This window comes from Benincasa hispida, chromosome 3 (genome assembly GCF_027475165.1).
Source record: "Benincasa hispida cultivar pf3 chromosome 3, pf3_genome.v1.1, whole genome shotgun sequence".
Lineage (NCBI taxonomy): Eukaryota > Viridiplantae > Streptophyta > Magnoliopsida > Cucurbitales > Cucurbitaceae > Benincasa > Benincasa hispida.
The window spans coordinates 42505666-42528045 of record NC_143480.1 but is presented as its reverse complement, the minus strand read 5'-3'; the positions used below and the strand labels follow the sequence as shown (position 1 = coordinate 42528045).

The window sequence follows — 22380 nt, the reverse complement described above, 5'->3', positions numbered from 1 at the left end:
TTTTCATGTATTTAATTGTGAAAATAAATTATTTTAAAAAAAAAAAAGTGTTAGGCAATCGTTGAAAATAATTTTTGAAATGTATTCTAACTAGTTTTTATCAAAAGAGTTTAAATAAGAAAAAACATTTTGAAAAACATTTTTTTCCTAGTCAATCTAAACATGTCCTTACACTATAAATTCTTTCAACTACTATTGAGTGATTATGAAATTGTTAATATCACTTTTTTTTTTCATATTTCTAATCAATTCAAAACATGTCTTTGGCCAAACATGCATGTTTGAATTGACTAAAGAAAAAAAAATTTAAATCATTTTTATTTAAGTTTTTTTTCAAAAATTGTTTAAAATATACTTTGAAAGTGTTTCCGAAAATATTTTGAGTAGTTGTCAAATACTTCAATTTTTCTCTGAAATGATTTATTTTCAAAATTAAACACTTGAAAACTTAAACCAAACACACTTTTAATCCGTCAAAATTAATTTAATATTAAATTTTATATTTTTAAATTCATTTTTTATATCATCAAATTATTTTTAAATGTTTAAAAGAGTCGTTTAAAAAATAATAAAAATGATTTTAACTATTTTAGAATATCATTTTAACATAGTTTTAGTTAACTCTGGGTTCTAAAAAACCAACCGTGCCCTTTTTCTTTTGCCAAGCCCACTTTTGAATTTTCAACTAATGTTAGAGTTTTTGTTCGGAGGATTACTCTAATCATATATATATATATCTTTTTAAAAACATATATTTTTTAATTTAGTATAATAACTACGGGTGGGAGGTTTCCGACCTCTAGAAATGAAGGTTATGTGAATACCAATTAGTTTGGCATTTTGAAACATACTTTAATCATATTAAAATAATAAAATATCCCCACCTACACATGAATGGCCATATTTGTAATATATGGGGGGCGTTTGGATTGAGAAAATTAGGATGGAAATAAGGTTGAGAATGGATAAGAGATAAACATCCTTTTGTTTGGTACAAGCCTTGTAGCTTTGGCATGAGAATAAGTTGTTCTCATGCATCCATTATACCTATGAATGATTCTCAAATAAAAAGTGAGTTTTCTTCCTTCCCACTCTTTCTCCTCTTATAATATATTTTTTTATTATTTTATTTTATATATTATTAAAATTAGCTCATTTAAATTATTTATTATGAGAAAAATAAATTTATATTTTCTAAAATTAAACTAAAATTATAATTATAATATATGAATTTAACTACTTCTATTTAATATATATATATATATATATATATATTGGAATGCCTTGATTTTGTTTGTTGGCGCTTCAAATATGGAGTCTCGCTGCCCGGTCAGCCAACCTATTCAGAATTCGTATTTAGCATATTTATTTATTTATAGTTATTTACGATTATGACCCTAGGATTTAGAGTAGTGCGCTTTATAAACTCTCTAACTCTAGAGGTGCCGTTTGATATAATTCTCTGAAAACATTCTGTTCTCCCTCTATCCGTGGACGTAGCTAACACACCGTTAGTGAACCACGTATGTGTGTGTGTCAATCTTCTCTATCTCTACGTTTCTTTTTGTATTCTTTAATTGTCGATTTCGTAACCATAATATATATATATATATATATATATATATATTATATATATATATATATATATATTAAATAATTTAATATATCCTTAATTTTTATTTTATTTTAATAAATTAGTTTATATATACACATATACCCATACTTATTTTTCAATAAACTGTAAAGAGCCGATGTAATAAAACTATCTATTAATTAATTAATTATATTTTTATTAGTTAATGATCATTATGATTAATATAATATGATTTTTTTAGTAATTATAATTAATTTATCATTAATTAATTAGAATTCATTAGTTGTCATAAATATATAAATTCATCAAATTAATTCCATCAAATTATGTAATCAAATAATTTTAATTATAAATTTTTCATTTTACAAATATTTGTAATTAATAACTTAATTAATATTATTATTTGATTGTTGAATAATTAATTTTTTCTCAAAACATTGAATTGAATTTATTTCAACAATTAATTTTTTTCTCAAAACATTGAATTGAATTTATTATTTAGCAATTAATCTATTAAAATTTTACAACATTTTCATGATTAATTTTACAAATTAAATGCAAAAATAACTTATTCCCATAAAATCCTGATAACATTCTCGTGGCACAACCTTCTCATCAATCTTATTCACAAACTTCTTATTATGAGGCATCCTTAATTTCTGGACATTTATATAAAAGGGGAAATGGTGTGTATGGCGGAATTTGAGGTTTCATTCTGAAAAATGGCAAAATCGCCCCGGAATAAGAATTATGGCAACTCATGTGACATGCACATGACCACAAATTTCTAAATTCTTGATTTGCCCTTGCCTTGTTCGTAGATGTTGTTGTTAATGAGACTACAAATACTACGTAATTCCAAAATAGAAAACAAGGTCGAGGTATATATATACAGGGTGATTGTTGATATTTGTCAAAGACAATTTTGCTTAACATAATCTATATATTTTATTATTATTTTAGATTATATTTAACCACTTTTTGAATTTATCTCACTTTAATAAAATATACAAATTTTTCTACCAAATTTATATTTGAAATATCCATATATTATTAAAACTTATTTTATCCACATATTTTATTCAAATCTCTATATTGTTTTTCATAATTGTATACATACATTTTTAATGAATTAGCTATATATTTCTCACATTTTTAATAAATTAGTTGTATATGCTATTTTTGATATTATTTTAATGTTTTGGGAAAAGAAATATCATTTCTTAGAAAAATGGTCATGTGTTGATTACACAAGAATTGTTGCTCCCTACATTGCCATAACTTTTGTTACTTATACAAATGTTTCATCAATTTAGGTTTTCTTGTAATTCTTTAAAAGCTACTGTTTTTGCTATAACTTTACTATTAGGATTTGATTTAAAATAAACCAATCTCTTCCTCATTTTTCCTCGTTTGAAATTGAAATTTATTTTTAATATAAAAATTAGATTTTATAACTATTTCACGAATTTTTTCTTCATTTTTCTCCATTCAAATTAGCTATTTGTTTTTATTTGATTTAACCACTCTTCAAAAATATTATGAATTAATCAATATTTAATTGGTTTATCACCATTTGGATTTTAATTTATAATACATCTTTAGATTTTATATTATTCTAAATTTGGATTAATTTTTTTGTATTTTAATTGGGATTTTACATAATATTTTATACATATTATCATCTAATCAACTATATATTTCATTTAAATTTGATCATTTTTTGTATTTTTTTAATTACCTTTTATTCATTATCATCTTATCATCTTATTATATCATTAATTTATCTTTTTGACAAACAAATAAGTATTCACTTTTGCAATTTTGCTTTTTTTGCTATGTCTCTACAACGAGTTAGGCTTTTTCATAGGTTTCTATGGTTGATAAGGTTAAAAATACTGTGTAATTGTTGAAGCTTATGAAAATGGAATTATGACTACAGTGTAATTGTAAATAAACGAACTACCTTCCTGAATTTTCATCCTGAATTATATTTGAATTTATATTTTATTATCAAATTAAATTTTATTTAACTACTTAATGATTTTTTTAATTAGAATAAACAAAAACTTACTATTTTTCGTCTCCAATTTATATTTGAATTTATTTTTTATTATCAAATTTTATTTTATCCAATTAACTTTTGATTTTTTATATGTTTGTAACAAATTCAATTGTATTTAGATATTTTTTTTATTATTTTATACATATTGATATCAAATTAATTTGATGTTTTTTCTTTATATTTTCGATGTTTTCAATTTTTCATATACAAACATGTAAAAATGGCTTGTTGAACATAAAAAGTAACATATAAATGGGAATTAAATTTTAAATGTTTGAAACATGTGAGTGTGATATATATAAGTTTTTTTTATTATTATTAATATTAATATTAATAATATTAGTAGTAGTAGTATTCATATTCATATTATTATTATTATTATTATCATCATTATTATTATTATTTATTAAAAGAAGATAACAAAAAACCCTAAATCTCATATTCTTTCATCTTCCACTTAGCCGCTCCAAAATCTCATTTTCTCCTTTGTAATCTCATGTCTTCGATCATTGGTTTAGACCACCCTCACCAGGTTGCCGATCTTTTTTCGCTTACACACATGTTTTTTTGCTTTACTTTAAGCATCATTTTCAATAATGATATTCTGGAATTGTTGGCTTTCAAGATCAAATGAGCAAAATGGTCACATGAAATGAAGATGATGAGCAAAATGGTCACATGAAATGAAGATGATGATACTCTCTACAACTAGTTTGGTGTCAAACGCAATCATACTTCCAATGGTCACATCGTTATGAAGTTGCAATTCTTTCACATATTCACTTGCCAACAACAACTTTATTGGTGAAATCAACTTTGCTCTTTCTCACCTTGGAAGAAGTCCATTTTTGTATACATCTATAAGTCATATGCTCGTCATCTTCCATTACATAAAGGACCATATTGGGTGATTTTTAATTTTGCTTCAAGAATGTTTAGATACTATGTATTTGTGATTCTGTTTAGATACTACGTATTTGTGATTCTAGAACGTCTAGGTAGAATGTATTTGTGGTATTCGTGTTGTTTTTGAAGCAATGTATCTTTGCATTTTCATTTGTAATTTTAATTTTGTTGTTTTATGGTAGTTTTGTCATTTAAATTAGTATTTTGTAATTTATATAAATTCGTTTTGCTATTTCTATAATTTTGAAATATTTTTGCTATTTTTCTAAATGAAACTTTAAAATTTGCTATTTCTCTTGTCAACCTTTATAAAATCTTAAACCTAGGCTGTTGGAACTTTAAACGGACTACACAGCCCATCAATTATTTGGATTGAATTCAAATCGTTTGGGCTTAAATCAACCGTAAGTTTGTTAGGTCAGTCTAAGGGTAAGGCTAAGCCCAACAAGGCTTAGTCCATGACCATTTACAAAAATGCAACATGTCTAACAATTTGACATTTAGTTTTTAGTTTAATTCAAATATAAGCTTATGATATTATTTCCACTCATATGTTTGTTTTCTCTGTTCTCAACTTTTTTACCATATTTTGATGTCCAGTTTTGAAAACTAATTTTCTAAAAACTTGTTTTTATTTTGAAATTTGACAAAAAAAAAAAAAAAATCAATTGTGATGCTAAGAAAAAGGTATAAAGCCAAATTCATATCCGAAAAATCTATCCCTAAAATGAGAGAGCATCCTCTAAAAACACTATAGATAAAAATTAAAATTAACAATCAAAAACTTCCGATTACAATACAAAAGGAACTATTTATAGCCCTACAAAAAATACAATAATTAAGTGGTTGCGCAAAACTATGAAAATTAGTATTATTTTAGTTAAGATTTACTTTAGTCCTTAATTTAGATTAATTATAACTAATATTTTAAAATTCATTAGTTACCTATCTCATTTTCTTGTCAGATTATAAATAGTTGCTTTAGAATTTATAATCTAAAGCTTTTAAACTTATTTTAAATAGAATATTGTTATGGGAGAGTGTTCCCTCGACATCTCCAAGATAGGAATTTCTAATAAATTTGATCTAATATTTTTTTCACCGTAGCAAATCATTTTTTAAGAAATTTGAAAATAACTAATAAACTTAACGTCTAATATATTTTACCCGCATATGTACTTCGGGTAAAATTATGTACTTACTATTTAGTAAGATTTATAAACTTCTGTCATAGAATTTTAGAGTGCTCGATAATTCATTTAATTTTAGATCTAATGTATCTGCATATAAAAAAATTTAAGTACTAAAGTTGTTTATTTATTGTGTAACAAATTAATTTAATGAACTGAATATTATATATTATATGTTAATTGTTTTGACCTATTGAGTAATTTATTTTGAAAATCGAGTAGGATAACCGTTTATTTTATTATTATTCTTTTTGTTTGGAAAAAAAACAAGTCCCGAAAAATATAGCAAACTTCTTTTTCTTTTTCTTTTTCTTTTTTTTCAAGAAATAGCAAATTTCTATCTGAAATAAAGATGTTAATTATCAATAATTTTCAAGATAAAAAATGTAATATCCCGAATCTCTAAGACATTTAAGGTAATTGTCTCGAAATATTGAAGTTCAATTTCTTTTAATTTTAGAAATTCGATATCGATTTAAGATAATTGTGAAATTTGAGTTTATTCGGTTGTAAAAAAAATTATTTAATTATCTCCCCTTGATTTGAAGGATAATTTAATTATTTAGTTTTAATTGATACTTTTGATTTTGAAATTTTGGAAAGAGAGTTTAAATTGAAATTGGAACTTACTTAGGGAAAGGATTTGGGATTTTATTTATTAATAGGTGTGCCTAGAGTTTGAAAAAACAAAGAGGGAAAAAGGAATGGTTATTATTAAATAAGTGATAAACCCTCGGTAAGCGTGATGTTATTTAAAAAACAGAAAGAAAGGGAAGGGTGCTGTTCATCTTCTTCGTGAAGGCCGTCCGAGGACCTCCCTGTGCAGACGGTCAGTCGCGCCAACTCCCCTCAAAATCGAACGTTATCGGTCGCTGCCATTCTCGCCGGGGATCGTCCGTCTGACCATCGTACCGCCGTTCGCGGATCTGAAGTCATTTGCAGCGTAGCCTCACCAGTCTCGTCATTCGCCGCTGCAGGGACCGCCGCCCTCACCGTTTTTCGTCGCTCACCGCTCTGTCGGTCTCCGCAGTCAAGTTCTCCAACCGTGACTTTGTCGGAAGCTTGAGTTTTTGGTAAGATTTTTGGGTTTTGTTGTTTTTTCTTGAATGAATGTTGAATACCCATTTAAGTTCATGTTGAAGCCGGTTTTGTCCACATTATTTTGGTTTTAGATGCAAGTTTTGAGAGGAGTTGTCCTCGTTTTGAGAGGAGTTGAGGTGTTGTCCACTTGGTCTGGAACCAGTTTCGACAAGATTTCAGTAAGTTTTAGGCTTTTTTATTGATAATTTTTAGTTGCCCTACCGTTTGATTATTAATATAGAATGTGATACCATTGAGGTTGTGGTTTATTGATTGTTTTCAAATTCAATCTTTTAGGTTAGATTTGAAGTTTGGAGATCAGTAGAATGCTTTCTAGCCGGATTAAAGATTGTTCGGTTTTTTCGTTGGTTTTTAGTTTAAGTAAATTTGGAGTTGGTTGCCGAGATAACTTTTCTTGACTTAATTTGAGGTAAGTGACACTATTATGGGTGTCTTCGTACTAGGCGTCCTAAGTTAGATTTATCGAATTACTTAAGGGAATCTAGAAGTTATATTTGGAAGTTTTGATACCTTCTTATTGTATGAATATTTTTTAGGAGTTTGAGCCGGTCTGAATCTGTATGTTATGTTATGATATGAGTTGTGGAACTATTCATGAAATGTATGTATATGATGCATGATTAGACCAGTAAGGGCGATATGCCGTCTCATCTCGGTGCATGTCTATTTACAGGGGATCGATGAGTCCAGTTTCATGTTTGACAGGAAGCCTTCGGGCCGCTAGACATGCATGCTCGACAGGTTCATGTTTATGTTACTTTTTCATGTTTGACTGTGTGACTTCAGGCCGCTAGACATGTATGAACTGACAGGTACACGATCATGTTTCTTTCTTGATGATTGACAGTGTACCATTAGGCCACTAGACATGCGAGCTAATGCGAGTAAGGTTATCCCCTTAGTTAGCCATTTAGGAACAACTTTATGTCTACATGTTTTCAAGTAGGGACAAGGATATTCAGGCGACTGACAAGAGGAATCCGTGATAGTACCAATGGAACTAGAAAATGCTTCTGCTTATGAGCTCATATGTGTTCTCATATTTTGTAGTTTCTTTTCATGAACTTTTCTTGACCGAGACTAGGTGTTAGTATTTTCTTTTTCAGTTAATATTTTCTTTTATTTATTTATTTTTTTAAACTTATGCTTTAAGGGGTACCCCGATTCAAATGGACTGGAATCTTGAGTTGAGAATTTGGATAGATTTATTTATTTATTTATTATTTTATTTTCTTTAAACAGTTCAATTTTGTTTTTCAATGTAAACATTTATGCATGCATGAGGTAACGACTCTATTAGATTTCTTTGACAGTCGGGCCGTTACAGTTAGTATCAATAAGTCAAGGTTGTTCCTATGGCCCTTAATGGATTCTTTGTCATCGCCAAGTACGTCCCTTAGGAAAGTATTTAGGATTTTATGCACCAGATTATGTAGTACTTACGATCGTATTTGACATGTTTTACTGGTAAGGAAAGTTGCTAAAGGTTGATTGCGAAAATTGCTAGGAAATGGTACGTGTTAAAGGAAGAGGCAGCAATAGGATTACCAGAAGAGGACGCGTTCCTAAAGGGTAGAATCCAACGGTTCAGGATCAAAATCAAGTTCAAGATCAAGACCCACATGGTGAGGATCCCCAAATTCAAGATTCACAAGTTCTAGATCCTTCAGTACTAGAGGATCCCTTGCCGCCTAGAGACTCCTTAGAGTCAAGGTGACAGAGAACCTAGACACGGAGTCGAGCCTAACACACAGCTACCCTTTGCAGACATAGGCACCCCCAGTCGCCCCAATAGAGTTCACTGATTGGTCCGCAGTTATTAGGGAAGCAGTCACAATAATGGTGCTGAGTAAGGTGAAGGACATGTTGGATGAGCAAATGACCCAGTTTGCCTAGTACCAACAGCTACCACTGCCGCAGTTTCAGATGCCATAAGTTTAGACTCAAAACGTAATTCAAAACCAGAGTATGTCGAACCCCAACACTTTGCGAGATTTTAGGAAGTACAACCCCAACACCTTCAACGGGTCCTACCAATATAGAGTTATGGATGTCAACTATGGAAACGATTTTTCATTATATGAAATGCCCAAAAGATCAGAAAGTGTAGTGTGTTGTCTTCATACTCACGGATAAAACACAAATTTGGTGGTAGTCGGCAGAAAGAATGTTAGATGTGTGAACCCTTGACATAGGAGCAATTCAAGGAGCATTTCTATGCAAAGTACTTCTCAACCAACTTGAGGTACATTAAGTAGAAGTTCTTGGAGTTTGACATCCTGTTCTGTTTTGCTCCAGAATTAGTTGCTACGGAGGCTAAGAGAGCGGAGAGGTTTGTTCAGGGTCTGAAGGACAGTATAAGAGGTATTGTGCGAGCCTTCAAATTGACCACTCACATTGAAGCACTTGCTTGGCGGCTGATATGGACTCACAGTCGGGGGACGAGCACTCACGAGCATTTGGCATGGGATTTTCCTCGAATCAGAAGAGGAAGGCAGAACAAAAGGATTTTGAGCTTCATCCCCATTAAAAAGGTCAAAGCTCATTCAGATCACTTTGACAGTTTAATCAACAGGCCATCGAGTCGAGTAAAGTCAAAAGAAGTCTGCCAGTGTGTAACTTTTGTGGAAGACGTCACTGGGGATGATGTTTGGCTAGCTCTAGGGTCTGTTTTCATTGAAAATAGGGAGGGTACTCAATTGATAAATGCCCTAATAGGAACACATCAAGTTATGAGAACCAAGTCTAGAGGTCATGAATAGAGGAATTTGAGTAGACCTCAGCAACAAGGTCATGTTTACTCAACCATCTGGCAAGAGTCTGAGAAGTCAAGCACTCTTGTGACATGTACACTCTCAATCTTGGGACACTATGCGTTGGTATTGTTTGATTCTGGATCATCCTATTTATTCATATCATCAATATTTGTTAAACATGCCATGTTAGAATTAAAGCCTTTGCGCTATGTGTTATCGGTACCATTCCGTCTGGAGAAATTATGTTAGCAAAAGAAAAGATAAAAGCATGTCAGATTGAAGTCACGAGTCGTGCACTAAATGTGACTTTAGTACTCTTGGACATGCGTGATTTTGATGTAATTTTGGGCATAGAATGGCTAACTGCTAATCATGCCAGCTTTAAGTTTAAAGGGGCTAGGATCGTGGTTTTACCTAAAGTAATTTTAGCTATGAAAGCAAAAGGTTGCTTAACCAACGTACCTTAAGTATCTTAGCCAGTGTTGTTGACACTAGAGAGCCTGAGGTCTCCTTGACTTCAGAGCCAGTAATAAAAGACTACCCATATGTTTTCTAGAGGAACTCCCAAGGTTGCCACCACAACAGAAGATAGATTTTGCTATCGAGTTGAAGCCAGGCATAACTCCTATCTCAAAAGCTCCAGCAGAATTGAAGGAGCTTACGGTTCAGTTGCTGGATAAGGGTTTCATTCGTCCGAGAGTGTCACTGTGGGGTGCACCAGTACTTTTTGTGAAAAATAAAAATAGATCTTTATGTTTTTGCATTGACTGTAGGGAGTTGAATAAGGTGACTATCAAGAATAAGTATCCACTCCCTAGGATTGACAACTTGTTTAACCAGTTGCAGAGAGTTACAATGTTTTCTAAGATTGACTTTTGGTCAGGTTATTATCAGTTGGATTAAGGATAGTGATATTCCTAAGACAGTTTTTCGTTCGAGGTATGGGCATTATGAGTTCATCATGATGTCGTTTGGTTTGACGAATGCTCTTGCAGTATTTATGGATGTGATGAATAGGGTGTTCAAGGAATTCCTTGACACCTTTGTGATAGTTTTCATTGATGATATTTTGGTTTATTCCAAGACAGAGACAGAGCATGAGGAGCATTTACGAAAGGTTTTCGAGACTTTGTGGGCACATAAGTTATCACTAAGTTTTCCAAATGTCAATTTTGGTTGAGGCAGGTGGCCTTTCTAGGGAATGTGGTGTCAAAAGAAGGTGTATCTGTTGATCCCGCAAAAATTGAGGCAGTTACGAGTTGGCCCAACAAACAAGAGCTAATTACAATAAATATAACATAATTAAAGAGAAAACAATGCCAATAATCAGAAAAACCCATATCAGTTCATCATTTTCATACAACTTATAAAAAAACACCCACTAAACCAAAATTAAATCGAATTAAATGCTTAAATGATGCTTTGATACCAATTGTTAGATTAAGAAAGCAAGCAGTGGAAGAAAACAAGATTATTAAGCATTTTAATTTATTAATTTTGGCTTAAAATTCAACATACTCATAAACTAAAAACAGAGTTTAAACACTAACCTTTGAAGATACCTTTGAATCATGATTTCTAGCCACAATCTCCTTTTCCTTTGATTGTGAACCACCACAAGGTCTTCCCTACTATTCTCTTGGAGTCTTAGATTGAATTGTGAGATTCAAAACAAGCTTGAATTAGGGAAATTGGAGGTGAAAAACTGGTTTTTCAATAGTGTCAAGAACACTTCTTCAACCACTTTTTTCAGCAAAAATGTAACTGATTGCTTCCTAATTTCCAATTAGATCTCATTGTTCAATTTGCATGACTTTCATGCAAATCAACATCCGGCATCAATTCTAGCTCATGCTTGAGAATTTGAGCGGTAAAAATGGTGGAACCATGAATGAGCTGCTAGGTTGAAGAAGTGGGAAATTCTCACTTTTCCAATTTTTCCCATTTTCCAATTTTTATTTTAATTTTGAAACTTTTCCAAAATTAAAACTAAAATTAACTTTTCAATTTTAATTCTTTAATTAAAATTGAGTTTTTATTAATTTTACAAAAATTAATTTTTTAATAAAATTAATAATTAATAATTAATTAAATAATTTAATTAATTCTAATTAATTTAATATCAAATATCAAATTAATTAATCACAAATTTTACTATCATGAATCCCTATTTATGAATTTAATATTTAGATCATATTTAAATATTAATCGATTCTCCAATTTTGTTTAATTTCATAATTAAACGTGTAATTATATCACATATAATTACTGATTTCTTTAATTCTAATTTGAAAGTTTCAAATCAATTTATCATGCTACTTTAAGACTAATCCGTTTATGAGCTAGTAGGGGACCTAATGGATCTATAAATCATGGGTTCCAACGATTTGAGATTAATTGGCTAAACTATTTACACTGAATTAACCCTCATTCATTAACTACTGGGTCACTCCACTAAAACCTGTAGTTGCCCTCTTCTCATTGTAGTGTCCACTCGATATAACCATGATTAGTAAGTTAACCCTTTACAGGTTATTCATAATAATGGTTGGGTCAAAAAGTTGTTTTACTCCTAAGATTACCTTTTATTCCTTAAGTCCCACTAATCTTCTAATGAATAATTGGTTTGTGATCCGATCATCAAATTGAGTCTTTCTCGAGCCAATGAGAGGATGGGGTCTCTTGTTCAAGATCCGGAGTCAGAATTGAAGGAAACAACCTCTCTATTATCCCTGAAAGCGGGTAAGAGTGAATTCAATTTTGCAACCTATGTCCCCAGCTATCTATCCGGTCTTACCTCTGAAATAGGAGGCTTATTGAGTCGACATTGTCGAGCCTACCTTCACCTATGCAAATCTAAGGATAATCCTAAATAAACAGGAGTTCATAGTTAGCTCAGGATTAAGGTTAAGTTACCTAGGTCATCGCTTTGAAATAGTCAGTTTAAACAGTAAACAACATTATAAAGTAAAAGTGACTTATTTCATGCTTCGATCTTGTGCAAACTCATTGCATAGGACACTCTCATTCCTCATGTCATGACATGTACAAATTAGGATCACTTCGTCTGTAGCGCTTTACAACTTCTTGTAACAACTACAGAGTGGATCGCATCCAATAGTGTTACTAGAATAAGGCACCCAACCTTATTTATATACTATTGATAATTTTGACTATTATTTGAACCTCATCTAGTTTTATGTCTCCATATAAAGTTCAAGTATTCATGTAATAGTCATGAATCTTTTAATTTATTGGATTTATTTTTAAAACGAAATAAGCAATTCATATATTCAATAACAACTTATTGAATTTTCAAAATAAGTTTAATATTTACAAACTACGAGTTTTAGGATATAAAACCCAACAAACTCACACTTGGACTGCAGTAACATATATATGAACATATAATACCGAGTTTTTGAGTTTTATAGAGAAATACAATAAACTAGGGCATCACATACCCGGTTTTCTCCCTCTTGCCCTTGGTTATATACCTCGTAGTGCTAGTCTCACTAAGGGATCTTCAAACACTTTAGGTGAGAGAGTCACTGTACTTACGTTTGTATACAATAGACTTCTTATTAAACCGTATGGGGAATGCATCTTATTTTAACAACTCTTGTTTCTCAATAATGGCTAGGAAGTCATACATTCCTCCCACTACATCAAGGCACTCTCAACTCTTTGAGTTAAATATCTGACCTATCTAAATAACTTTTGTTTACAGTATCAGGTTTTAATCAATTACTCTTTATTGATATGTGCAAGCTTTTATGGAAACATATAATACATGATAATCTCAAACAATATTCCAACACTTAAGGGTTCGATATTAACACTTATATCGATATTTTTAGATTTTTGAACTATGTAAACAAGTTTTACATATCATAAACAGTTTTTATGAGTTCTCCATATCTCATATGGATTTTCATAAATTAGTTAAAATTGAAATGATGTTAAAAAACAATTAAGACAACTAAATGTAGAAAGTTTTCACTAGATTTCATGTTCTATCATATAGTCCTAGAAATCTCAAAACTTTCTATACTTTGATCTAATCGAAATTTTTTTTTTGTTTTATTTTACCTAAAAATTTTTGTACACTTTGAACTTTCCAAGTGTTCTAAACTTATCACTTAGGTTAAATAACTACTTATCTTTATTGATTTCTAGCCGTTTTAAATATCTAAATATTTACAAATAACTTTTAACTAGGTTGGTTCTAACAGAAGTTGCTTTGCAATAGAACAAACATAACTTTTACTAATTTAAACTTATCATTTATTAAAAAAAAAAGTTTATATACATATATTCTTTAAAAAAGAAAACATTACAAAAAAACATCTCCCACTGGTCAATCTTGAGTACATCAAGTAATCCTCAGGAACTAGTTTCCCTGTTTTTCTTTCTCAGCTATTTTCTCTGCAATATATTGAGGCGATTTCTCTTCCAGTTCATTTTTTCGTTGCAGTCAAAACATTTTCCTTTATCTGCAGCGTTTGCCTTGCCTTTTCTGCCAGCAGATTTCTTCTTTCCTTTCCCCTTGTTCTTCTTAACTAGAATACTTTTATTCTATGAAAAAAAAAGCAATATCAGGCTTTTTGGAGGATGTTCCTCTCTTCTTAGCGGTAATAACATCTACTTCTGGTTCCAGTCCCTTAGCTCTCATCATAGTCTGGTATTATATGTAGATGATATTCTACTCAGTTAAGAATTGCTTAGCAACCCAATTCCAAATGAAAGATTTGGAAGAGACTCAGTTATTGTATTCAGATCTTTCGGGATCATAAGAACAAAATACTAGCACTGTCTCAGACATTGTATATTGACAAGATGTTGATCAAATATTCGATGTAGAACTTCAAGAGGGGCATATTTCCTTTTAGGCACAGAGCTACTTTGTCTAAGGAACAGTGTCCTAAGACACCTCAAGAGGTTGAGGAAATAAGACGGGTCCCGTATGCATTTGCCATTAGCAGTTTGATGTATGCGATGCTATGTACTAGACTTGACATCTACTATGAAGTGGGGATAGTTAGTAGATATCAGTCTAATCCAGGATATGATCATTGGACAGCCATCAAGAACATCCTCAAGTACCTACGGATAACGAGGGATTACATGCTTGTGTATGGTTATAAGGATTTGATCCTTATAGGATACACGAACTTTGATTTTTAGACTGATAGGGATTCTCAGAATTTCACTTCAGGATCAGTATTCACACTTAATGGAGTAGTTGTAGTATGACGAAGGACCAAGCAGGGGTGCATCGCGGACTCCACCATGGAGGCCGAGTATGTAGAGGCTTGTAAAGCTACTAAGGAGGTCGTTTAGTTTAGGAAATTCTCGACTGATCTGGAAGTTGTTCCAGACATGTCAAAGCTCATGACACTTTATTGTGATAATAGTAGTGCTATGGCAAATTCCCATGAGCCTAGGAGTCATTAACGCGACAAGCACATTGAGCGAAAATACCATCTCATCCGAGAGATTATGCATTGAGGGGACGTGATTGTCACGAAGATAGCTTCGGAAGCACAATGTTGCTGATTCATTTATGAAGGTCCTCACGGCTATAGTGTTTAAGGGTCACCTGCAAAATATGGGTCTACCGGACAGACCAAAACTAAACTAGAGCAAGTGGGAGATATTATGTTGGGCGTGTTGTGCCATAGTTTATTGTTTTGTGTACTTGTAATTTGATTATCTTGTACACCTCACTAGCTTTAGGGCAAGTGGAGTTTGTTGGGTTGATGCCCTAAATCTCGTAGGGTTCTATAGTTTGTAAACTTTGTATGATCAAACATTTCTGTGATTAGTAATATATGATATTTTATTCATCTTGTCTTTGAAATATATGATATTTTAGTTGTATTAACCACAAACCAATAAACTAACATCCAAGGTTATTGTTGTAACTTAAACATGTATGTAGAGACATACACGTGAATCATGTTTAAGTGATAACTTAAATGATCTGTAGTATATGGATAAGGCTGGGTACCTTATTCTTGTGACACTATGAGTATGGTCTGCTTTGTAGGCGTTACAAATGTTATAAAGTGTTACAAATGATCTGATCCTGATCATTATGACCATTCATGTATCAGACATGCTAGCGGGGATATTCTATACAGAGGAGTTTATATAAGACCAGACCACGAAATGTTTAGTCTTGTTATATAATGTCATTTATAATAGAGAATTTCATTTTACTAAGATGACCATAGGTAACATGACCTTAATCCTGAGTGAGTTGTGAACTCTTGCCAATGAGAGCGATTATTTGATTTGCATGGGTGAGAGTGGCAAAATTGCCAACTCAACAAGCCTACCATTTTGGGAATTTGTCTTATTCGGGAGTTGGGAGCTCAGCTACACAAGATAGAATTCGTTCCTTCCCTGAACGAGGGGTAAGTAGATAAATTGCTCCCTTAAGGGCTGATTCCAGATTCTAAACAATGTGACGTCACACCCTTTCTTGGTCAGAGAGGGATTTAGTTATAGTGGGACTATGATCTATTGTTCATTAAGGCTCAATTGTACTTACGAGCAATTTATGAAAGGTCATCGTATTGTTGATTGTTTATATCTAATAGACACAGAAATATATCTGCAGTACGAAAAGTGCAACTGCCGGTCTTTAGTGGACTGCCCGGTAGTTAACGGAGGGTGGATAATGTGATTAAAGATTTTAATCAGTTATTCACGTACCATTAGAGCTTCAAGCTACAGGTTTATAAGGTCCCTTGGTAGCCTAAAAGATTTAAGTTGAGAATCAGTTTTTAAGTTAATTTGAAATGTTCAATTTAATAAGAGGGAATTTAATTATATATGATATAATTGATATAATGTATCTGATACATTATTGTTAAATTTGAGGAATAAATATTTGAATATGATTCAAATATATTTTCTATGAATAAGATTCATAGTTGATAAATTTAATATAAATATGATTTATATTAAATGTCATAAAATAGAGAAAAAGAACTATGACTTATATATTTTATATGGTGCGATATTAAAACTATAAGTTATAAATATAATATGATAAATTGTTAACATATTTATTTATATTATTAATTATTTGATAATTAATTTTCTTTTTCTCTCTAACCACCCTTAGTGGGAAGTTAATTAATTTTTGTGGCAAAATGGGATATATGAAATATGATTTTATTATTCCAAGGGGGTACTAAGTTATACGATTTGTGAGATACTATACGATTTTGAGAGCCTATGCAATAGATTCATTTTTACTACACGATCAACAGACTTATCTATGTGATAGAGTTTGTCTTCTAAACGATCATTTTCCTCCTCCAACTCCAAACTCTAACCAAAATTCGCCAGAGCCCACTACTCATGGATTCTTACATCGAGAATACCAAGGTCACTAAGTGGTATTATCCCCTTTTGGTTCGAGTTGTATTGTTACTGTTCGAGGAGAGTTTGTGCTTGTTCGAGGCGTTCGTGAACGAGTTAGTTCAAGGGATTTACTTAAAGAAGAGTTCTTGAAAGGTATAATCTCTAAACTCTTGTTTATTATTCAAAAGCATGTTGTAGTTTATATTTTATGCATAATCTGTTTATTTTACTGTAGATGTGTGTGTTAAATGGAAATGGAATTTGGACAATCCGCTTTCGCTCAAAGGTTTTCTGTAAATCGAGTTCCTTCAATGCAAACTCATTGCACAGGATGCCCCCATTCCACATGTCATGATATGTACGAATTAGAATCACTTCGTCTGTAACACTTTACAACTCTTTGTAACAACTACAGAGTAGGTCGCATCTAATAGTGTTACTAGAATAATACACCTAATTTTATTCATATACTATAGATCATTTTGATTATTTACTTGAATCTGGTCTATTTTTATGTATCCACATAAAGTTCAAGTATTCATGTAATAGTCATGGATCTTTTAGTTCATTGGATTTATTTCTAAAACGAAATAAGCAATTCATATATTCAATAACAACTTATTAAATTTTGGAATAAGTTTAATGTTTACAAACCACGATTTTTAGGACATAAAACCCAACACTTTTCTAGGAAAAATTTAGTATTTGTCAACACAAACACTTGATTTTCTTTTATATGAAAAGTATACTACTTTTGGATTGCCTACAAATAGGCATGTCTTTTGAACAATATTTCAACACTTAAGGGTTCGACACTGACATATGTGTCGATCTTTTCTCTAGATTTCTGAATTATGTACATTTTTTATATATCATAAATAGTTTTTATGAGTTCTCCACATCTTATATGGAGTTTCAGAAAATACCTTTAAAATTGGAATGATGTTCAAAACAACTAAGGTAGGTAGGTGTAGAGAGTTTTCACTGGATTTCATGTTTCTTAGCCAATACATCAGATATGCTGGTAAGAACATAGGCATGGGCTTTCTCGTTAGCCCTTATCCATCTGTCGCATGCATCCCAAACATTTCGGTTTACATTTGAGCTAGGAGTGGGAAGACATTCCTCTGTTAAAACGAACCTCAGGTCATTTATCACCAGTATTGTATTTAAGTTTGATTTTAATGTAGCATAGTTATCCCTGGTAAGTTTATCAGAAGCCAATAGTTGTCATAAAGAACTCATCATTCTGAAAATATAAACAAATTTTATTAGTGAATTACTTTTAAACCTAGTCGTATTTTAGCAAAGTAAAAATGTACCTAAAATTCATTATTTTTGCAATGATAATATAGTGAGTCAAAATAAATGCTACTGAGGGGCAATCAAATACTCATTCACTAAAGTAAGATATTTTTTACTAAATACTATCTCTAAAATACCTCATATTCCTATAGTCATTTAGCTACCGTCTTTTGTCAGCTTACTAAGACTTTAGTAATTCCACAAGTGTAATCCTCCACTTTCAACTAATTTTATCAATTAATTCAGACCTATTTGATACCCATTTGGTTGAATAAATTTTTGAAAACTATTTTTTTTTTTTTTTTAGTTCTCAAATTTTTACTTTATTTTTTAAACCGTTAATTTGATGATGGCAATAATATCCATGAACTTAATTTTCAAAAACAAGATTATTAACAAACAAAATCTTAATAATTTTAATTTAGAACTAATTTACGGATCAAACAAATATATTTTTCTTCTTTTGAAGAATTGGACCAAACAAAAATCTTATTGGATGATATGGTGTCTATCCAATACACCATAAGTCAAAGTGTAACTAACGATGTTAACAGCATAAGTTTACACGCCATTAAATGAAAAAGAAAAAGAAAAAGTATGAAAAATAGATGTGTTTGAAACATTGCAAAGATTTTTAAAAGTGTAAGAAATGGACACCCATTTACTTTTGATATCCACCCTTACATACACCTTTCTCTACATTCTAGAAGCTACCCATTTTTACATTACCCAATATCCAATTCTATCTTTCTTTCTTATTACACATTTCCTACCTTCTTCTTCTTTCTTTCTCTCTCATAATTGAATTTAAAAAAAAAAAAAAACAAACAAACATTTGCTACAGATCGCTCCTCCACCAACCGAGTCCCTTTGAACCCTCTAGAAACTACTACTACTTATTATTATTATTATTATTATTTAACTTTGCTTCCATGGAACGGCGTCGTCTCACAATTCTGGTGCTGATTTGGCTTCCACGCGCTCAGTCCTCAGTTGCAGAGATTGCTGCTCGTCATCAACGGCGCGTGCATCTCAATCGACTTCATTGCTTTTGCATGTGGTGCGTTGCTACACCCCATTTCCTCCTCTCGACCCCTTTTCATCTTCTTCTCCTTTTTCCCCTTTAACCAAACCCCAAACAATTTCAGAGTTTCGCCGCCGTCTTCTTCATCGTCGTCCTCGTCATCGTCGATCCTACCGTCGCCTTTCAAATCAGCGCCGTCGTTATATTGAGTAGAACCGAGCGGGTTGTTCCCTTCTTGTCTCATGATGCGGTTGATCTGATCCGGCGCTACCTTCAAATAGTCCGTCAGAAACGTTACGAGCTCATCACACTGCTTCTTAGTCTGTACAAGCTCCGAGTTCAACATCTCGTTATCCTTCTTTAATTTCTCGTTCTCCTCAGTCAGATCGGCGAATTGTGCGATTGTTCCCATCTCCACCGATCCCGGATTCTTCGAATCCGGTGACGAGGTCGAAGTGGATCCGATGTCCTCACCGGAGTTGGACGGCGAGGAGTTGCCACCGCCGACAGATTTGGCGGGATGAATAGTTTGCAAGGGTTGGGATATCATGACGGCCTTTCGGCGGCGGATTTTGGAGAGGAGCTCCTTGTGACCCCGTTGGAAATTGTCGTTGGCGAATTCCCATTTGTCCGGTACGATCTTGCGAAACCCCTGGAATTAAACATAAACCAAATTCGATTAATTTCTAAATATTTCGTATACGGACGAATCCATGAGGTAATTTCATCGGTTGCAGAAAGAAGGGAAAGAAAAAAAGAATGACCCAACATGAGGCTTTTAAAAATAAAAATAAAAATATAAAAAGTGCGTGAAAATTGAAGAAGAAGAAGTCACTAGAGGCATCTGGACGGTGCGAAATTGACGACTTTTCTACGCATCATTACTCGTCTAAATTCGTGGGACCCCAAATATATTATTAAAGAAAAACATAGGAAAAAGACCTTTATAACCCTCAACTACTCCAGATTTCACACGGCACACGCGAAGGAACATAGGAAACGGTGTGAAATGGAAATCTTATTTGTTAAAAGAAACGGTAGGTAAGGGAAGTAGAACCCATCCCCATCCCAGCATAACATTGCTGGATGAACACACAAACCATATTTCAAAAATAAGAAAAAAAAATTAAAACTTATATGCAAACTAAGTCTAAGTTTATTACTTGTTTTGAGAGATTTATAATTGAATGTCAGATATATGAAAAGAAGATAATCATAATAATAAATTAGAAGAGAGGAGGCTTACGTAAGTATTAAGCTGACGGACGAAGCTAGAGAAATTGTTGTGTTTGAAGTAATTGGGAAGCAAATCTCTGGCGAAATCGGCGGTTTTCCAGACGATGAATGTAGAGCCAGATTGATTCCAGGAAACGACGTCGTCGGTGGCAGGGTCGTCCACCAGCTGATAGGTCTTGGTGAGAAACGGGGCCGGGAGCGATCTCTGTGCCATGGATATGAGAAAGGTAAAAAAGAAAGAGAGAATATATTACAGTAAAGAAGAAAGAGGATCAGAATATGAGTGGGCTGAAGAGAAGAAGAGCGGTGAGGAATTCCCAATCCCAGCAGTAGAAACCGGAGATAGAGCGAAGGGGGGGCTTGTCAAGAAGTCCCATATTGGAATAGAGAGAAGGAATGGATCATAACTACAAAATGGGAAGAATATAGGAACCCAGATCGTTGTGCTAATAATAATAATAATAATACTTCTTCTTTTTCCCAGTTCATGAGGAGTCCTTTTAAAGAAGAAGGGAGAAGGAAAATAAAAAGCACAGTGACGTGGAGTTGCTTCTAGAAGTCTTCAGAAACCGCATCCTAGAATATGAATGAATTAAAAAAGGAAAAAAATAAAAAAGTTATAATGTTTCGTACTGGCCACAGAAAGAACCCGTCCGCTGTTCCTCCACTAATACAATACGACCCCCAATTTCAAAAGCATTGAAAATACACACACCAAAAAAAAAAAAAGGGATAGACATGAAAGATAGAAATAGAGATGGAAAGAGCCGCTTTTTTGACAATGGAGGATCAGTTGATTATTTGATCATTTTAATAATCAACGCTCTCGAAAGAACCCAAGCTTGGAAACTGGATCTGGGTCATATGCCGCGAAGCTTCTAATTACTCTTCTTTTCCTTTTCCTTTCTTTTCTTTTACGAGGGAGGCGTGTTGTCTTATTTTATTGTAATGCAAGTTCCTCATTTTCTGCAAATTAATTCAAATGTGAACGCGTTGCCTTTTCCTTTAATATTTTTTTTCATCATTAACAAAATAAAAGAGTATGACCGCCGGCTTGCTGTGGGAAGGAGAGGAACGTTTCATCTCTTTTTTTTTCTTTCTTTCTCTCTCTCTCTCATACCTAACTCCATCCCTCCGCTTTCTTCACATGAGTTTTACCGGCCAAAAACTTAAATTTCAAATCTACTACGAATATCCAATTTTATTTTTTATTTTCAAATTATTAATACTCTTATAAATTATCAGCAAGTTTTTAAAAATTCCTTGTATTTTAATTTTTTTTATGGGTATAAAATTGAAAGATATTACAGAAATACTCTATTTTTCAATCATATTTTATTTAATAAAAAAGACCACAGCAGGTGTGTATTCCATAGAGTAGGTAAAGATTGAAGATTAATACGTAGAATGAGGGGGATATTTAACTAAACCCAAACAGTACAGTAAAGTAATGATGATCACACTCTTGCCAAAGGTGCTAAAATCAAGGGGGAAAATAAAATTATATCTCATTTCCTTCCGATATTTCTAAATATTATATATTTGATCCATTTAGCTAACATGAGCGTAGCTAACTAACATAGTGCTTGTACTATCGACCTTAAGGTCAGAGGTTCAATTTCTTCACCTCACACTATAATTACAATACCTTTGGGAAAAAAAAAAAAAAAAAAAAAACTTGACCATTTACATTAGATTTGAGTTATTTCAATTTGATCTCTAAATTTCTAGATTTACTTTTTTAATTTTCAATTTCCAATAAATACTCACTTTCAATTGAATAATTTAAAAGAATTATAATTAATAAAAAAATTTCATCCATA

General features: G+C 32.1%; 1 protein-coding gene and 1 long non-coding RNA gene across 2 annotated transcripts; one reads left to right on the top strand and one right to left on the bottom strand.

Moving 5' to 3' along the window:
- Nucleotides 1-6459: 6459 nt before the first annotated feature.
- On the top strand, nucleotides 6460-9809 carry LOC120074306 (uncharacterized). Its single transcript, XR_005480951.2, has 3 exons — nucleotides 6460-6828; nucleotides 6928-7014; nucleotides 7530-9809. It is a non-coding gene; the product is annotated as an uncharacterized LOC120074306 (long non-coding RNA).
- A 9084-nt stretch (nucleotides 9810-18893) lies between these two features.
- On the bottom strand, nucleotides 18894-21537 carry HSF4 (heat shock factor 4). The gene is made up of 2 exons (XM_039027149.2): nucleotides 20568-21537; nucleotides 18894-19973 (listed from the first exon to the last, which is right to left on the bottom strand). Exons 1-2 carry the CDS (start codon nucleotides 20769-20771, stop codon nucleotides 19287-19289), a joined length of 891 nt encoding a protein of 296 aa, XP_038883077.1. The 5' UTR covers nucleotides 20772-21537; the 3' UTR covers nucleotides 18894-19286.
- Between the last annotated feature and the right edge of the window lie 843 nt (nucleotides 21538-22380).